Consider the following 15,590-nt stretch of genomic DNA (forward strand, 5'->3'; position numbering starts at 1 on the left):
GATAAGGAAACTTGTTTTATTTTCAAATGGGCAAAACCCTGCAATACATTCATCCTTATAAGTAACCTATGTGGTCTTCCGGACTAAGTTCTACATGTATCCGTTCATGCAGTGATTCCGGAGATACCTTCTAACAAACATCCATCCATCTAAACTTTCGCATTTATATCATTAGCTTTACTGTTTTGTATCTATTTATACTAAGAAGATACAAGAGACGACAATATAAGTGTCATAACACTAGAAAAAAACATAGAAATAGGTTTTTTTTGCAGCTAAGGGAAATAAAAACAAAAGTTTTTACTACGAGACATTTTTTTTATTCTACTACAATAACACAATTGCAATATTCACTAAATTGTAACAACTTTTATCCCGAATAATAAACAATTAAACTAAAATAAACAATTCACCAAACACAACTTATATTTTTTTGGAATACAATATAAAAATTACTTTGTCTTCGTTATAATAAATCTGTCTTTATTACGATAAACAAACAATTTAGTAGATTGTTATATAAAAAAACTTGAAAGAAAAGTAATTTATACAAATCATTTTGATATAAGAAAAAAAACTGAATGTTGGTATGAAATACATAACAAGCACATTAGAAATTGAATAATTTCTTTTTTAACAATAAGCACACCAAAATCATTGGAACTATAATAAAGTTCCACAAATGCAATAATTAGAAAATTCTTAAATCTTACAAATATTAGGAATATTTTCGATAATTACCGTTACATTAAATATGACAGGAAAAATTAACAAATCTAGTTTTTCCCGCTTAAATGCTTGAATTTGAGTGAAATTTTCTTAATAGCTTCCATATGTTGATCGCTTAAATATATGTATTTGATTTTCTTGTATGTATTTGTGGCATTTAGTTTTGTATCACAGGTAATGTTTGTTGCGTTGGTATTTGATGTAATACTTACATTTACCCCGTGTCACTTTTCCATATCTGTACTTTTGTTTGACGTCTTCTTGGAGACGGTTTTGACTTTTGTAGTGGCGGATTCCTTCTTATCGTTATCATCTTCAATTTCCACGATAGTGGCTTTAGTATGACCAGTAGTTTTGTCTAGAGGGGGCAGATCAAGCAGGTAGGGCATCATTGTTCGTGACTTCTCTTCTTCCGACAGCCATTCCATCTGAAAAGAAGTTAAAAAATTTAACTACAACATATATATTTTCAAAGTGTTGTGGTTTTGCTATAGTGCAGTGACCGCTGCCCATAGACATATACAAAATGTAGATCGTTGCACAGAAAATGGAAAGCTAGAGGTTATTTCTCTTTCCCGGGCATTTTTTTAAAAGGAGAAGGGGGCAAATTAACAGCGGATAACCTATAATAATTTGATCTGACGCCAATAGACACCTGCAACATTAGAAGGAACCTTTGCATGCTGGTCTTTAAGGGAGGTGTATGTAAACTATATATTACCTTCTGCCGATGATCAGCCACTGCATCATCACATATTTCGATGCACATGCGCTCAGTGAGACGGCCATCGTCGGATGCATATGCGGCGGCTTGCCATGCCACACCCAGTTTTGATAGCGCACGGCCCGACATGCCCGCAGTGCGCTCCGCCAGCTTACTACACAGCGCGCCGTAATCGAACTGCTCCACGCTCAAACGCCTACAAACAAACATTAAGTTTGTACTAAATTGTACTCAATATTGTCAATTTCACATGTACTTGGTCAACGCACGATGAAAAAAAAGTTGAGTAGTCAAAATCGGTCCACCCATTCCTGAGATTACCAGGAAAAACGCGGCCTTGCGTTCAGACACACAGACAGCTAGACATTATTATTGTATTAAAATAATAATAACAAACCTCTTCCCTTCCGAAGCTGGTTGCAGCACAAACTTGTCAAAGTAGAGACGGATCAATCTCTCCCTTTCTTCATATCCCGGCAGACCAAATTCAATCATCTTGTCGAGTCGATCGTTGATAGCTGAATCAAACTGCTGGGGAGTATTGGAAGCCAGTACGAGCATGATCCTACTGCTCTGGTCTGAGGTGCGGTAGAGGAAGGCGTTTAAAGCGGCCCTTAGATCCTCACTGATACGTTCTGAAGAACGCTTACGAAGGAAAGCGTCTGCCTCATCAATAAAGAGTAGCACACCTAAAATATTGTTAATTATTAGTGTCTAATTGTACAATTTGACTGATGTGACACTTTTATTAAATAATAGCTGTCGCCCGCAGCTCCGACTGCGCGGAATTTTAATAAAAAATGCTTAGTAAGTAGCATATGTGTTCTACATCTATACGAAATTTCAGTGAGATCCATGCAGCCATTCCAGAGATATAGTCACAATCATCCATCCATACATCCAAACATTAGCATTTATAATATTAAGTTAGATCCTTTTCTTTCTGTTTGATTAAATGGAAATCCCAATATATATGCAAGTTGTGGCATTCGAATTCTATATGTATATGAAAATTACCTAAAAAAAAAATTCGAGTCTCTAAAAAATCTTACCTTTCCTGCTAGTATTGGCCCAGTCGAATACTTTATGTATAGCGGCAACTGCGCCCTTGCCCATAGGAGCCACGTCACCGCCAGTCAGTATCGCATAGTCCATTTCTGAATGTTTCGCTAATTTCTGACAACAAACAAACAATAACATTAATTTTTACATTAATAAAACACTCATATATTACATGTGTCAAAGAATTATACAGTTAACACCTCATCTTTGTCTTAAATAAAAAAATTGTGTTGATGTTTTAAATTTTGTCAAGTTTACCTTTGAGAATAATGTTTTTCCAGTTCCTGGTGGTCCATACATGAGTAGATTTCTATAGTATCCTTTATTTAGTCTTGTATTTTTGGTGGCAATCGCAATATCTCTCAGTCTACGTTCCAAGCTTGGTTCCAGTACAACACCGGCTAAGGCATCTGTGGGTTTTCTGAATCGGTTCACCGCCTTCGACATTGTTAGGATGGGATGTTTTATAGCTTCTAGTAATGAAAATCTGGATGTCTCGTTAATGAGTGACGGTTTGCCTGAAAAAGAAATATGTTTATAACTAAGAGATACATTGATATAGTAAAGGATCAATTGTTCAATCAATAAAACATTTTTTTTATGGTAACTTTCTATGTCAAAGAAAAAAAAAGGCTGTTTGTGTTATACATTTTCAATGAGTTGTAATATCTCACCTATCCTGGCCTCAATGAATCTAGCAGTGACAGATGTTGCGCCTTTGGCAGTGTAAACTCCAAGAGCAAGCAATGACAATCCTCCTGCTGCCGCTAATGTCTTGTCCCAATCCGTTACTAGGGCGTTCAGACCTGTACCAATCACAGACCCCGCAGTCCTGTATACAAACAAATTTAATTATATCACCATAACAAAAAACATTACTTTTAACATTAAACATCGCCGCAGCAATTGTTTTAGAAATAGTATGTAACAGTGACAGTATGTATTTCTAAAATTGATTTGCGAGCTTCAGTAGTAGTTTTAAAGTGCCTTTTTTTTAATTAAAAAAAGAACCACAATAAAGGGATACCTAAGTAAAAACAACACATATAATGGAAGATAATAACATGGAGAGATATAAAAATAGTAAATATGTGGTGAAAACTTTACATACTTAATACCCTCCAAAATTGTTGTTCTATTCTCAGCTGCCTTGAGCCTTATTTGTTCGAGAGTGATGTCTCTATTCTCGCGGTCGGCCTTTGCCCTCGCGCGAGCTTCCGCCTCGATCGCCTTCAACTTGTTTTTCTCCCGAAGCTCCATTTCATGCTCGATGGTGGCACGACGCAATGCTTCTTGCTTTGCCACACTCTCTTCTTGTCTAAAAACATGTTACATCTTTTATATAATTTTGTATGTTTTTTTATGCACATACACTGTGAACATAATTCCTATTCCTTTGCCTAATTATTTTATGTTTGTTATTACTTCTTGTTATAATTTATAATAAGTTGTTAATTAAGAACACATTATGGAGTTATTATAAAAGTTTTACCCACTTTTTCAATATCTCCTCCTGTGATTTCTGTTGCTGCACCAATTGCTCTTCATATCTCTTCTTAGCCAACTGATCTTGGTATTGGGCCCTCATCTGATGCTGCTTTGTCTCTTCCTGAATAATTAACAAAAAGTGACGAGAGTTTTACATCAGCCTTCCATAACATATTAACCAAACATTGTGCATTATAACAGGCTGTCTTCATGACACCAGGGAAGGATACAATTTTAACAACTCCTCGCTTTCAATTCAGGTCAAGCAATTTAGCATAGTCATAAAGGCATACACATGCCAGAGAAAGATTACCCTTCCGTTACCAAGATAAAAAATGTCTAATTTTTAAACTATAAATTTCAGTGTTAACATTAATAGTTAAGGGTATCCTTAAAAAAATCAAAGATATTGATAATCATTATCTTTCGCAATTTGTGTTATTGATTATAAATTATAATAAAATAGATGTCAAGGTGAGAAACTTGCATTTCAAATAGTCAAAATAATACACTGCTTATCTTACTGATTGTAAGTAGAAATGACATTGATAAAGTAATCCTACACAGTTCAAACAAAGTAAAATCACCTTGACTTTTGTATACATTTTAATAAGTTTACAATTCAATTAAGTTATTTTAGTGGTTTTTTTAGACATACAGTCAAACTTGGGAAAGCAAGAGTCCAAGGGGCCACAGGTTTCACTATAACATGCCATTAGGCTGCATTAATCTATGGAATGGCTAGATGGATTTTGACAGGAAGGTAGCTCATGGATGATGACATGCTATAGTCTACTTTTTTATTTTTTGCTCTCCATTGATAAAGCATGTAAATATACCTGCAGAGTTTTCCTTCTTTCTTCATGATCAATTTTCTTCTGCTGCACCTTTGCTTGTTCAATGGAAACCTCGTATTCCTTGATCTTGGCCATTTGCTCCTGTTGTCGTGTGATCTCTTGCATTTTACTGATTTCCAAAGCTTCTTTGGCATGTCCTATTCATTTATAGAAAGGTTTAATAATATTTTTTTTTCAATGTAATTAAGCTCTAAATGAATAAATGGCTATAAAGGTAGCGGCAAATACAGAAGAGGGTAGAAAATAAAAATGCAGTTGGTTGCTGTTATCTAATTTGATATAAATTTTTTCAAACATTTTAGCGCCCTTAAGGACAGCTGCATATTGCACATATCTTCTCCTTGCATTCCTTTACTCTGAACAAGAATTTTGTGTAGCAAATCATATGTATTGAACGGCCAAAGTATATGACAACCTCTATAAATCAAATGTAGAAGTATACAATTTATGGTAATCATTTAATGTATGTATTCACATTCAAACAAAAGGGTACATGTACATATTAAAATTACAAAATTAACTTAACATAAACTATGCTTTTAAGGGGATGGGTATCGATATTTTTTCATCTAATTCTATTTATTCTGCTAAGTACCTGCAAATTTTATAACTATAACCTATTTGCTAGCCGTAGTCATGTGCGCGAGGTTGCATTATGCAATAGTTGCTAAACGTGTGTATTAAACTTACTTGATCTTTCCAGTTCCTTGGCAGCTTGAGCGGCGCGTTCAAGAGCGCTGGAGTCAAACCTGTATGCTTCCATGGCTCTTTTCTCAGCTTTAGTAAGATTAGCAGTCGCAGGTGGTGCGGTACCGGATTCACCATCATTTGATGGTGGGTCTTCTGGAGGTGGCATCTGTGGCCGGCTATACCCAAATAGCCACGACATGATTATTTTATTTGAAACGCAACAGTAGTACGGAATAAATCAGGTAAAATTCGGAATTTTAAAATAAGGTAGAACTCAAGCACCCCTAACCGCTGCTGCCACAACTGTCATACTAATACCATAGAGCATTTCAAAGAGTAAAAAATTGACCTAAACCATAGCCAAGTATGTACCACTACCAGTGTTTAACAAAGAGCTGGATATTATTTTTGCCAATTCCTTATTTAAAATGTTACTTTTAAGTTATTAGTTATATTCGCGATAAACAATATATCACGATAGTTTTCGTGGATGAAATGATCTTTTCTCCTTTGAAAATATCAATTAAAAACGCTGATCACCATTCCAGATCATGTCAATGGTGATGTACCATAACCTGTTATTCGTCCTTTTGAAGCAACACCCGCGATGTTAGCGGACGGACTACTTTTCCCAATCCTTCGCTGTGCGCGCATTTCACAAGGAACGATGGATGCTACGAAATTAATATTCACCTTGAGGGATATTTGGATTTAGGAAATCATGAAATAATATTGCAACATCTTATCGTGACAACAAATTTATTTATACATTTTACTTTATGTATTAATTATGAATATTTATAACGCATCAATACTTTTAGTTATAAGTTCTACCTAATGTAAACGACATAGTTTTGTTCTACAAGAAGCATATTTTTTACAAAACAATATACAACTTTCAAAAAATTGCTCCTTGCAATATCTTAGTAACAAAAACTTATATAATATCAATCATATCAAATTAGGCGTCACCAAGGGAGTGCAGCCGCCCTTCCTAGATAAAAAAAATTGTTAAACATAAACTATGTATGTACTTCGAAATACGTAATATACATGAACAACACAAAAGCGATTCGTAATTTTTTCATTAAAAATTGGACCATATATTGAAAAGCATTCTCTTTGGAATAAAAATTACTAGCTCCCCTTGATAATCGTCTGGCGACGCCCTTGTTTACCAATAGATATAACAAAAAAGAAAATCAAATACAAATGGAATGAAAGTACACAAAATTAGTATGAACATGTCTTATAGATATTGATTATTCTAAATTTAGCATTTGACCATGACAATGGAATTATAATAAGCACATTATCCAATTATGTTTAATAAGCAGATTACTATAGAGATGACTGTGTGTCATGTATATATCCATGAAGTTCATTATATAATATAATATTAATTTATTTAGATCTCCAGTGTACCTAAACCATAAAAATAATTAACAACCTTTGCTTTACAAAAGTTTACAATTTTCATGATCATGACTGTGTGATGTTGCAGAAAATACAAATAAAAGATTAAAAATTATTACATCTTAGCATATTATAATGCTTCTAAAAATCTTATATTGAAAAGCAAAAATATTTATTTCGTCTAACAACATATCTTAAAAATAACAATATACATATAAAAGTATGTTTTCATACGCTAAAAATGACTTTTATAAATTTAATATAACATCGATATATTTTACAAAATTTTAGATAAATTTGTGGCTACATTAGCTTACATGCGGCTTGAGTTGAAGCAGCATGACCTATGAGCTGGTTCATCATCATCAACTATTAAGACCTGGGAGGCCCTGGATGCTTCGTGGTTGGTTTGCGAGCCTTGCTCAAACTTTTGTAACATCAGTTGTGCAAGCACAAGGAATAACTCTTCTATTCCATAGTTAACCTTTGCCGAGGTGTAGTAGTGTTGAGCGCCAACCGATTTTGAAAAGCTAAAAATTTTAATTAACATTAAGTTATATAATTCATACTACTCATAAGATTGATAGATGCCCTTACGGTTTCTTTAGCCTACAATTACTGGTGGGCACTACTGAATTTAACTTAATTTCTAACCTTCAAAATCGATGTACTAAGTGTTATTCTATTACACTCTTAACTAACTGAATTAAAGACATTAATATAATAACTACACAACATAGAAAGAATATATAAACAATACTGTATAAAAAGTGTTAAAAGAGCTATTTGTAAGAAAAGAGAAATGATAGATTGTTTGAAACAATCAAATATTATCTCTTTATTATAACTAAAAAATGGGACATAAAATAGGTCATATATAACTGAAGGTTGGCATACACCCATGATTGTGGAATAGTAGACAACAGTCAGCTGAAAAGAAGTTGAAAAAATACCTTTCAGCTTCTTCAGTAGGCACCGCCTGCTCATGTTCCAGATCAATTTTATTGCCAGCTATTATTAAAACGATGTCAGAACCGAGCATCCTCCTCAGTTCCTTCACCCAATTCTTCACCTAGAGAAAATATATTATAGTTATTTTATTTTTCTTAAAAGCCACAAAGGTATACAAAGACCAAAGAAAGTATGGATGGATTGTGTAAGAGGATATGATGGCTGATGAAGATGTAGGTAGGAGCAGTACATACTGGGCCAACCCTCTGTAGGGACAAGGGCAGGTTATTGACTGATTTTTTAAAACAAACATATTATGTTTTTAAAATTAAATTAATAATACACAATCAGTCATAGCACAGATATGACAAAGTGAAGTGCTCATATCAATTCCCCGGGAGATGTTTTCAGTAGTTGGTTATGCATTTTCCATTTTCAAATATTAGCTAATGGAGGATTATGACTATAATTATGTTCTCATAAGTATATTTATTTACTGGTTTCTAGAAATATGAGTATACCTTAATGATGTAGAGAAATCAAGGTTTGTTACTCATATTAATTAGTTAATATTAATATTTATCAATGTTATTAAGCTTATCGTAATAACTGAATAGGATACTTTAGAATAATAATTAATTACATGAATAACATTAGTACATAATTAAATCCTAGAACTTGTTTTTGGAATTAGTAGTTGATTTAAATTTTTTTTCTTCCTCGGTCATCATTTTTGTACTAATCTAGATAATGTATTATTGATCAAATTAATACAATTCCTTGTTTATGACCTTGATATAAGTACATTTGTATGAAGTAAAAAATTGGAAAACACCTAGGTATGTGCCCCGGGGAACTAAAGACTATTATATATAAGGAGATATAAAGATTAAATATTAAAAGACCAGTGCTCAACCAGTTACCGCTGCACCATTAATGCTCAGTGCACCAACAACACAACTTGCCATTTTACTAATTGATCGCAAAGTGGATAAGAAAGGTTCAAAGAGTCAGTAATTGTATCACTTACCTTCACAAAAGAATCTGCCTCGGTAATGTCGTACACCAATATGGCTCCGTTGGAATTCCTGTAATAGATCGGTCCCAAAGCATGGAACTTTTCTTGACCAGCAGTATCCCAAATGGCTAGATTGATTCTTTTGTCATTCAAGTTTATTTTTTTGTTGAGAAATGTTGCCTATAATTAAACATATTGATATTAAGTACTACTTTAAATAGACAATTTAAGTCAATGACAAGACTTTTTTTTTTACTGCCTGTTAATTGAATTTCATAAAATTATTATCTATTACTACGGGTAAAACACGTATCAAACAGATGTTTACATCCGCTAATATACAAATTTAACAATACCTGTAGTGTACTGGTGTGTCTTTCATTAAATTTATCTTCGACGTATCGTAACAACAACGATGTTTTTCCCACACTTCCTTCTCCCAGCAATACCACTTTAAAATTATGAGTTCCATTCCGGGCGGTAGACATTTTAACAAACTATCCTATTCGAATATCGAGCTACTAGAGTTGAAAATAAATTTCCTTTGTTTGTTTTCGGAAACCTATGCTCTCACATTTATCTTGACTGCACAAAAATAATCTGATAAACCTAAATCCAATAGGCAAAATGATGTTGACAATTTAGCAATCGATGAAAAGATGAAAAACGTCAGATTCAGAACGTCAGGATGTCTCTGCCATAGACTAAACAATTTTTTTTTAGAATTTGACACAGAGTAAAATCTGAACTTAAGGCATAGAGCACAGCAATAAACGGTATAGATTAAATATAAAACTATTTATTTACAGTTTATTATTCTCAATTCTCCCAGGTCAGTGTTTTATGTTTAAAAATGATTAAAGCCAGGTAAAAATGGATTTATAAATTAATCTGCATAAACCAACATCGTTTGGTCACAATTCCACAAGTAAAGTCACCGCCCTTCACAGTGTTCTAATAAAAAAGATGCCTTGCACATAACTTAAACTCGGGACTTTGTTGCAAATCAACAATAAGTTCGCTATTTGATAAAAATAGAAGCAAATTATACTTAATATAATAATAAATAATATATATAAGAATAATTATAATATTCACGAGTATGGAACAGTTCCATACCCGTGAATATTATACAGTTACGATCTGTCTAGACCTTTTCATCAGTCGGGCAAAAGCAAAACCAGCAAGTTTATGGAATTCAATATCGTATTTCTAATAAGCGTTTGAATATTTTTTGGGTCTATACTATTGGAATAGGTTTATACTATAATATCGAGGACGACATTTCTAATGAATATTAATTGCTGTTAAAGCAAATTTTATTAACGCTTTGATACATCGTCTTGACATCTTTACTTACAGAGACTGCATATTTAATATATTAGAAACATTGACTGTATAGAAACGGACTAGCCACATAGAGCCGTTGTACTAAATATATTCTACTATTTTTCGTTGGGAAGTAAGCTAAAGATAACAATTACGTGCACAATATTGTGATGTGATGAATATAAATTCACACCTACAACGTTATTGTTTTTAAATAAACCGAGCACGCAAGCAAGAAATTCTAACTGATTGTTTTTATTCCACAAAGGGAAATGCACGCACTTGGTCCTGTCAATAAAATGTCAATGATTAGAAATTGCAAATCAGTATGACGCACAGTTATGAATATGATTTTATGACGCAATCAAAACCACTACCAGAGAAAGGGGAGATATTCTTTTTAAATATTACTGCCGCGATCATGATCTTTAAGCGGTCCCTGTTATAGATTTAGTATATAAAATCGTCACTACGGGACTCCCTTAGCGAGCAGATATTTAAGTCCACAGGTTTTTTTTTTATATCAGAGCGATAAAACGGCACGATATTAAATCAACACTTAGTGATGAATAAGTAACTAGGCCTTAGTCGCGCTGACACAGATAACGGATTGGTTGGCTTCACACACATCTTTGAAATTTTGAACACAAGTTTGAACCCGGACCTTACATTACTTACTGTCCGATTTGGTCAGGAGCTTAACAACTGCGCCACCGACATATTAAACAAAATATGATTGTTGTATACTCAACTTGTAGATTCCAAGCTTTGCATCCCGTAAATTTTTAATTTCCAGTTTCTGTTTTTCCTAGAATTTATAAAATAAAGTCTATATATGCAGAATGATTGAAAAGTCACTAATTGGCGATTTTTTCTGTGGCTTTTTTACACCCCGAAACCTGGTATAATAGCTGTGGCTGACATTTTCGAATGGTTTTCCCGCGCTTCTAAACTTTTGGTGCGACTGTGTATTTTTTATTGAATTAAAACTTTCGTGGGTGTTGCCTTAATTGGTACATGTCAAAACTTAGGTATGGAAAATTCCTGCACGTGGTACTGAAAAATAATTAAAAATTTAAAGCTATATTTCTAGGAACTACGCAGATCGTTTACATATGTGTGTGTGTCAACTGTATAGCATCAGAATAGTGTAAGTACAATTCTCGACGCACACATATACAGTTGCGTTCTATGGATAGATAATACGTGTAAGCTTATACTGTGCTAGTGTTGAATGCATTTGTGTGCTTGTCCGTCTCCTTAGCACACATGTGCAGTTGCACTCTCCGGCAAAAGCCGTGGAACTACATTTGTGTGTAAGTTTCATTTGTGTGTTTGTACGCATACAGTTGCACTGTGAAAATCGATATATTACGCGCAAGTGCAGTTAGATGGTGTCCTTCCACTGTGACCTTTAGCCTTGTCCATATAATGCTCCTAAATTGATTTATGAGAAAAGTTCGGACATGTTTTGATGTTGTTTCGAAATTCATTACAGTAGTGGGCGTTAATTGTTTTTTTTTTAATATTATTAAAGACAATAAATATTCAGTCCCTATTCGCTTATTTTTTAGACTCGGGACAATACCATTAAAAAAAATAAGATAACAAACCAGTCCAGTCTTCTATCGTTTTGATTTTTACCCTAGGTGAACTCTTATCTTAGAAAGCGTGCTATTGACCGCGCGGCTACTCACTTAGTGGACAAGAGGTCTAATGCCTTTGTAGACATCAACTCTCTTATTTTTAGGATGACGACACGACGACGAGATGGTGGCGGATCGACATGGAAATTAAAAGGATCTCTCGTTAAGCTACGCCTCATGACGTTTAGTTGGCAGGTTTTTTTTAATATTATTAGGTGGCAAACGAAATATAAAGCGGCAACCTGGATTCGCTTGCTTCGTTGGTTGACTTCACTCATATCTTTGAATTTCTTCTCAGATATGAGTTGCATCACCATGTTTTCCTTCACCGTAAGAACTTGGGAAAAATGTACATATGTAAATCGGAAATCGAAAAACACATTAGTACATGGCGGGATTCGAACCCAGGACCTGCAGATTGCAAGTCAAGTGCTTGACCCCTGAGCCACCGACGCTCTTCTTCTCTCATGTCAATCTCTCATAATACCACTCGATATCAAAGGTTTTTTCTTGAGGCGCGAAATTTTACAATTGAAAGAATTTCCCCTTTACTTTTTTGTTCCTTAAAGAACTTTTAGAGCAATCCGTCTTTATTATCTTTCAAGTATAGCTGCATTTTTTGAAGCACCTATAGCCTAATGGTTGAGAGTACGCACAACGGACTTAGTCATGGATTCGAATGCCGCCATTAGAATATTGCCATGAGCTTTTTAAGTTGCAATGGTTACAACAAATTTTAGTTTTCAAAAATTATATAATATCATACAATATTTTTTTACAATAAATAATTTCAAGTAATCTGCTCAGACTTAAAAAATCTCTGATTACTGGCAACCCTAAAAGTCAATCTTGTTGAAGGCATGGTAAATGTCAACAAACATTATGTGGGCACTAAAACGAGACGAATCATTATTTATTTAGTACACAGTGCTTTGATTGAAACGTGAGCTTTGAAATTAAATGGTATTTCAGTATGGAATTCAATAACCCTATATTGTGAAGTGGGAGGTTTGTGGAGGGCCGGGTGCGGGTAGTTACAGAATTTCCAGCGAAGGGAGGTAAAGCCACCCCGCGCGGTGGGTGCCGGTGACAATTTTGCAGTTGATTTTATTTGCAAGCAAATATTGGATCATGTATCGCTTTGATTTAAAATGCTCTGATACATGAAGTGGATATAAACATGCTTTTAAATTTTATTTTTATTTATTACCGAGTAAAAGCTTACTTCATTTTTTATTTTACATCACATTTCAAGCATTTTAAACTATTTCTCGCCTGAGAAATAAAGTTTAATAGCATTCCAGCAATCCAATCGTAGAATTCCACTCCCGTGGCATAATACCGTACCGTATGAAAGCATACCTTTTACTTTAAAAGTCTATATTTTGTCAAAGATTATGTCTTAACGAAAGTGTCACAGTAGTGGAAATCTCATCATCACTATCCGACCCCACCGAGGGGCTCGGAGCCTACCCTAAGTTAAGGGTGATTAGGCCATAGTCAACCACGCTGGCCAAGTGCGGGTTGGTTGACTTCACACATATCTTTGAATTTCTTCTCAAATATGTGCAAGTTGCATCACGATGTTTTCCTTCACCGTAAGAACGTCGGATAAATTTACATATGTAAATCGGGAATCGAAAAACACATTGGTACATGGCGGGATTCGAACCCAGGACCTGCAGATTGCAAGTCAAGTGCTTGACCACTGAGCCAAAGACGCTCAGTGGAAATCTAGTGTTATATTAACTAGCTAATCTAAATGTACTAATTCTACCCCACTACCAAATATTGTAATCCCAATCTCACATGGCAAAAGTCTTTTTATCTCCTTAGGGTAGAATTAGTATTATTTTACTAACTCATCAATCAGATTCACATTAAATAGTCACTTAATTACACTCATAGACTAGACTAGACCTATGACTTTATTCAGTCAGATGTGGTGTATATTTAAGACTTTACTTGGACTTGGTTACTATAAATTTGATTTAATATATAATCTACACTAATGGAATGCTTAATCAGATAGAAATCTGTTGAAATGATGAAAATTAAACAATTAGTTAAAATATTTCGAAGTGCATTTAATATGAAAATAAATTCAATAAAGGGGAGTAGCGTGACCTCTGATCTTTCCGATCAGTACACGTGTAAACACCCTTCGCCTGCTCCCACCCACTCGGTCGTGCATCGAGCGCCTCCCTACTTCTGCTCATTCCACTCAAATCACACCCTCCCGATGCATATTAGATAGATGCCACACAAACTATGCGAACGAAACGATGCGAATCTGACGGCAACGAATGTACGACTAAATGTGACCTCAAACTCCACTACTTTACAATCTTTCCTTTAAATAATTGTTTGATTATGTGAAAATGTTTCTTTGCTTTGCTGTGTTTTTTATGTTTGTTGCAGCTGTTCTCATAATAGTTTTATGGTTTAATTTGAAAAAAAAAGTTAATTCGGCGCTGCTTGTGTGGCACCCCTCTTATTTTCTACATCTACGTCAGTGGATGCTGTAAGCTGTCGAGAGCTTATGTCTGCTTCACTGAGCCGAAATACTAATTTTGCATATAAGCAAATAAACATTCCTGGAAGGAAATCTTGAACAAGGTTTCATATGTCTTGAATATAATAAAATTTTAAAAGAAATATAAAGGTTATTTCAAATAGTAGTCAATTGGTACCGTGTATTTCCACTGCCGTGACATTTGTATTAACAAATTATGTTATAGTATTAAAACCACTTTCTTGGCTATGTAAACCCACCGTTAGAAGTAGGAAATGAATCAAAGACTTTACTTTATCTTTTAGCAATGACAACCAAAAACAAAAGATGAAAAATTAAAATCACAAAACACAAACTTACTTCATTGCCTAGCGGGAACTGGACACCTCAGAAAGTACTTTTTGGTTTGAGACAGCAAAATTTTACAATTGTACTGTGTCTGTTTTTTAAGTATTTCTCTATCAGTAAAGAAATAAAACAATTCATCCATTAGGCCCGCTTACGTAGTCACAGTCTCGTCATAGTGAAGTGGGGACTATTGATTTTCCAATCCCTTTTTAATCAATTGCCTAATCCTTGACGTTGTAAGTTTGTTAGCAAGAAATCTAAGTCGGGATTTATTTTAATTAGTCGGCTTTGGTATTCCAAGAAAATCGGCTTCAGTAATTACTCAAGACGAATATTTTCTTGGAATTACCAATCAAAACTTAATACTTAATTACAAGTAGTTGATAAAAATGAAGCCCGACTTGTATCAACTCTCTTACGAAATATTAGTACTTTTTTAATATTAGCAATGATTTTGCGAAATATTTCTTATCCATTCCATATATAAACGAAATCGTTCGAATGACGGATTTAAATCAATAACGTAAGCTCGGCACTTAATGGCCTTTATTATTAGACTATTAGGGGTTTTAAACATACATATATTATAGAATACAATGTACGTAAAACAATACAATTGGTTTCTAAGATCAATATCAGCCTATAAAACATATAGTCATTAAAGAAAGTAAAATATGTTTTAAACGGGGATTTTTTGGTCTCAGAAACCCACTGTAAGTCAATTAATATAACATCGGTGAAGTTGAATGCGAGTCGGGTAACGAGAGTAAGGTTTTTATAATCAGAAATTTTGACGATGAAAATGTTTCTTGGAATT

General features: G+C 34.1%; 2 protein-coding genes across 2 annotated transcripts; both read right to left on the bottom strand.

The window, feature by feature from the left end:
- Nucleotides 1–636: 636 nt before the first annotated feature.
- Nucleotides 637–5,864, bottom strand: bor (ATPase family AAA domain containing bor). Its single transcript, XM_013324073.1, has 10 exons — nt 5,551–5,864; nt 4,843–4,997; nt 4,012–4,124; nt 3,627–3,833; nt 3,190–3,347; nt 2,774–3,033; nt 2,506–2,629; nt 1,851–2,142; nt 1,451–1,649; nt 637–1,157 (listed from the first exon to the last, which is right to left on the bottom strand). The coding sequence occupies exons 1-10, from the start codon at nt 5,747–5,749 to the stop codon at nt 954–956; spliced, it is 1,911 nt and encodes a 636-aa protein (XP_013179527.1). The 5' UTR covers nt 5,750–5,864; the 3' UTR covers nt 637–953.
- Nucleotides 5,865–7,187: 1,323 nt separating this feature from the next.
- Nucleotides 7,188–9,624, bottom strand: LOC106126130 (RAS oncogene family member Rab21). Its single transcript, XM_013323609.1, has 4 exons — nt 9,292–9,624; nt 8,948–9,115; nt 7,920–8,038; nt 7,188–7,496 (listed from the first exon to the last, which is right to left on the bottom strand). The coding sequence occupies exons 1-4, from the start codon at nt 9,421–9,423 to the stop codon at nt 7,280–7,282; spliced, it is 636 nt and encodes a 211-aa protein (XP_013179063.1). The 5' UTR covers nt 9,424–9,624; the 3' UTR covers nt 7,188–7,279.
- Nucleotides 9,625–15,590: the final 5,966 nt, after the last annotated feature.

The sequence above is a fragment of the Papilio xuthus genome, unplaced genomic scaffold, assembly GCF_000836235.2.
Source record: "Papilio xuthus unplaced genomic scaffold, Pxut_1.1 DF825017.1, whole genome shotgun sequence".
Taxonomy (NCBI): Eukaryota; Metazoa; Arthropoda; class Insecta; order Lepidoptera; family Papilionidae; genus Papilio; species Papilio xuthus.